Genomic DNA, 4376 nt, shown 5'->3' with positions numbered 1-4376 from the left:
TATATATATATCCTTTTCAAGCCTAAACTAACACAAGCCACCTGTAGCAGCTGGGATGCATAAGAGGTACCGATGATAACTTGCACACAGGCGCAGGTTGTCCAAGCAGAACCTCGTCTCCATGCCACAGATGAGAGATTCAGGGCAGAGACTGACAAATTCTACCTTATCAGCCTCCTTCTGGCCTCTTGGATACCCCTGGGAGGAAAGCGGAATCTGCATTTTGGCAAGATCCCCAGGGCAGGCTCTCACGGAAAAAATAACAAAGGAGAAACTCTGCTTTTGCTGGTTTAACGTAGACTACAGCTGACCTGGAAAACTAAATTAAACAGTGTGGGTTGGGTTGGGCTGGGTTCAGTTCGGCTTATTTTGCTTATGTGACAGGTCTCGCTATAGAGCCCACTCTATCCTTGAACTTGCAGCCATCTTCTTGCCTCGGCCTCAGGAATGCAGTCCTGCACCAAAATGCTCGGTAAACAAAATGTTTTTAACAAGTTAGCTGACATTAGCTGTGTGACACGAAGCCTGTGCCTCAACCTCTCAGCACCTTGGTTTTCCACATCTGTAGAATGGGAGCGATGCATTTAGCATGGTAGCTGGGGTGCGGTAAACTGTCGGGAACAAGTTGCGAAGCCGTGCCTCTTTGGCGCGTGGTTGAGCAGGTCCAACACCCTGAGCGCTGGGATCGGCTACGCAGTGGGCGCACAGGCAGCGCTCAACCAGTGCAGTTAGAGGGGGGCATCCCACTCTCCAGCATTTAACATTCGAAACAGCTAGTTTTCTCCAATCCAACATGGAAATCATGTCAGCTCCCTCATCCATCAGAGGGAGGTTAAAAGTCAGAGCTAAGCTTTAAACTATTCAGACTAGAGCGGCCTCTGATCACGAATCTATAGCCCTCGTCCATTCACCCATCCTCTAAGGGTCGGGGATCCATTCGCGCATTTTGCCCAGGATCACGCTCCTGTTCCACAGTGACCCGCCCCTACCAGAGTCTCCACCCTCTTCTACGACCTCAAACCCTTTGTCCACTTTCCCCACCCACTTTGCGTCTCAGCCCCGCCCCATCCTTGGCCCTGCCCAGTCACAAGGGGGCTCCCAGTAATGTGTCCCGCCCATCTCTCGCTCCGCCCAATCACAACAGGGATCCCTCCGCGGGCCCCGCCCACTAGCAGGTCTTCCCGCCGCAGTCCCGCCCGTTAACGGGTCGCGCCGCAGCAGGCCCCGCCCACTCCGCGCCGGGCGCCGGACTTGCCCGCTCCGCGCAAGCGGTCTCCTTGCCACCCGCGCGCCCTACGTTGGCGGCGCGAGCGGCGGACAGCGGCGCGAGGCGTGGGCTGGAGGTAGGCCCCGGAGCGGCCGGAGCTGTGGCGCAGGTCTCTGAAGGCCCGGCGAGAGGGGCCCGGAGCGCGGGGCGCCTGGAGGGAGTGCGAGGCCGCGGCGGCTCTCGCGGACGCCGTCTCCGCACGCCTAGCCTTGTCGCCGAGGAGCCCGCGAGTCCGGTGACGCCGCTCCCGGGGCCAGGCGAGGTAGGCGGCGGGCGAGGGGGCGGGACGACGCGCCGCGTGGGCGCCGACCGGAGAGCCGCAGGGGCGAGCGTAGCGAGCCGAGCGCCGCCGACCCCGCTCGCTCTCCTAGGCGGACCTGGCCTGCGGAAGATGGACGGCGAGAGGCGGCCGGCGCCCGGCCCGCCTGCCCAGGGCCTGCTCGCGGACGAGCACCTGGTCCTGTGGACGCTGTGCTCCGTGCTGCTGCCTGTGTTCATCACCTTCTGGTGCAGCCTCCAGCGGTCGCGGCGGCAGCTGCACCGCAGGGACATCTTCCGCAAGAGCAAGCACGGGTGGCGCGACACGGACCTGTTCAGCCAGCCCACCTACTGCTGCGTGTGCGCGCAGCACATCCTGCAGGGCGCCTTCTGCGACTGCTGCGGGCTCCGCGTGGACGAGGGCTGCCTCAAGAAGGCCGACAAGCGCTTCCAGTGCAAAGAGATCATGCTCAAAAGCGACACCCGGGCCCTGGACGCCATGCCCCACCACTGGATCCGCGGCAACGTGCCCCTGTGCAGCTACTGTGTGCTTTGCAGGCAGCAGTGCGGCACGCAGCCCAAGCTCTGCGACTACAGGTAGGGCCTTTGTGGGAACTTCCAGTTCCAGAGCGCTCTCATCGCAGCAGATGGCCTCAATCGCGGCCCTGCAGGGGTCTCGTGTCGAGCGCAGAGGGCGGTCTGGCCTGCTTTTCGTGGCCAGCCTGCCCTTGGGGGCCATTCAACGTGGCTCCTTTCATCCGGAGGTCCCTAAGTGCTGCCTGCCCCTGGGCCACTGGCCCACTGTTTGTGTTCTCTCTCTCTCTCTCTCTCTCTCTCTCTCTCTCTCTCTCTCTCTCTCTCTCTCTCTCCTGCCCCCCTTCCCCCATTTTAAGGGAAAATGAAGTCTGAATAAATTAATTTTTCAGCCCCTAAACTCATTCATCCTCGGTTCTATACTATGAAAACAGGTGTCATTGCAAGACAAGTACTATGAAGTAGGTGGCTTAGTGAGACATACTTGGGGGAACACTGTAAGGAATACTCCTTCTGGCAGATTCAGGATGTGCAGCCTCTTAGATAAGTGACCTTGGGGAAACCAGTAATACTTTAGCGGCTTTGATGCCTTCTGGATGACATATTTTTAGTGCGGATTGTCAACTGGTTGATAGCAGAGAGTGCTTTGTGGGTCATCTGTTCTTTCTTCACATTTGAGAAAAGGAAAGGTAGAGTAGCCTGGGCTTGCAGGATTTCTAGCCCCCAGAATGAGATTCTCAAATCTTTATTATAATAGGTTTTATTTATGGCAGAAAGACCCATGGACATGTTTAAAAACTGAAATAGAGGACCGGGGATATAGCTTAGCAGCATAAGCGCCTGCCTGGCAAGTACAAGGTTCAGAGTTCAATCCCCAATACCACACACGTGCACACACACACACAAAGCCTGAAATACAAAGCTAGGACTAGATAGGCAGCTACTTTTTTACTTTTTACTTAAAAAATTTTTTTTTTTACATTAACATGAGCAGTGTTACATCAATATCTTGTTTTAAATCTTATTTTAAATTTGTATGCATTGTCAGATTTAGATTTAAGAATAAATTATCAAAATGATATACTTTAAGCAACTACAGGGTTTTGTTTTGTTTTGTTTTTCTGTTTGTTTGCTTTTTTTTTTTTTCTTTTGTGGTACTGGGGATAAAATCAAGGACCTTGTTCTTGCCAAGCAGGTGCTTATGCTGCTGAGCTGTCTCTCCAGCTCCACCTACAGTTTTGTGTCTGTTCATTTTTGATGTCTTTAAAAGTTATCCTGTCTGTTCAGTGTTTTGTCTTTATTAGTGAGTTCCAAGTTATTAGTGACTTTAAATAAATTTTGTAATGGAGTATTATTCTTTTTCCTCTTCTCTATGTACAGAATTAATTAAAAATGGGTTCCATCTCAGATACTCCTTAAAGACAGTGGTTCTGATCATCAGTGAAGTGATCATTCTAAATGCAACTGCTCTGCCCAAGCCCTTTAATTTGCTAAGAATTTGCTCCTTAGCAAATTAAAGGGCTTTATGGTGTTGGTTAATAGTCTTTATAGTGATGGATGAATAATCTCAGCATGTTCTCCAAGGCTTTTTGTTGTGTCTTGTTTTGTTTTTAGTTTTTGAGACAGGGTCTTGCTCTGTAGCTCAGACTGGCTCTGACCTCACTGGGTGGCCTAAACTGACCTTGAACTGGAAGCAGTCCTCTTGCCTCAGCCACCCAGGTGCTGGAATTATAGGTGTCCACTCCACACCCAGTTTTCCAGAGGCTTTACCTGACAGGCAAAAACCTGTACTCTCCAGCTTTCCTGCTCTTACAGGTTTATCTGCTACCAGTTGTATTGAGCTTTGTACACCATACACCAACCGGTTTCCTTAAAATATCAGATTTTTTTTACTGCCCTTTTTTAGTATGTTTGTAATATTTGGGACATGGACCAAAAACACTTGTCCATCTGGAATTTACCTTTATCTAGGTATCCTGTTTCGTACCTGACAGTGCTAAGTGCCACCCGCACTGAATAAGAAACAGGCTGTGGGTCAGCTGTGTTCTGACAGGCCTTGCGGATGGCTCTGCAGTCGATGGGGCATTGCAGTATTTATGTGTCTGTTCAGACGTGAGCCCCTGGGCTGGCCAGATAGCTCAGCAGACTAAAGCACTTGCTTAGGCAGGCTCCAGGACTGGGTTCCCTAGGGGTGCACTGAGAAGGAGATTGAGACGGGGCGTGGTGGCGTGCACCTGGAATCCCAGTACCTGGGAGGCTGAAAACAGGAGGATCACTACGAGTCTGATCTGTAGAGTGAGACCCTGGAGAACCTGTA

At 52.4% G+C, this 4376-nt stretch overlaps 1 protein-coding gene across 4 annotated transcripts in view; it reads left to right on the top strand.

Moving 5' to 3' along the window:
- The first annotated feature begins 1243 nt into the window (after positions 1–1243).
- Positions 1244–4376, top strand: part of Dgke (diacylglycerol kinase epsilon) — a 23420-nt gene continuing 20287 nt past the window's right edge. For 3 of the 4 annotated variants that reach the window (XM_004645298.3, XM_023705530.1, XM_023705531.1), the window contains exons 1-2: positions 1244–1529; positions 1639–2122. In XM_004645298.3, coding sequence (XP_004645355.1) covers positions 1659–2122 — 464 coding nt within the window. In that variant the 5' untranslated portion in view covers positions 1244–1529; positions 1639–1658. The other variant, XM_023705529.1, reaches the window with a different exon arrangement.

This window comes from Octodon degus, unplaced genomic scaffold (assembly GCF_000260255.1).
Source record: "Octodon degus isolate 3935 unplaced genomic scaffold, OctDeg1.0 scaffold00222, whole genome shotgun sequence".
In the NCBI taxonomy this organism is placed as follows: domain Eukaryota; kingdom Metazoa; phylum Chordata; class Mammalia; order Rodentia; family Octodontidae; genus Octodon; species Octodon degus.
Note: the sequence above shows the minus strand (reverse complement) of the source record. Positions and strands in the feature narration are given on the sequence as shown.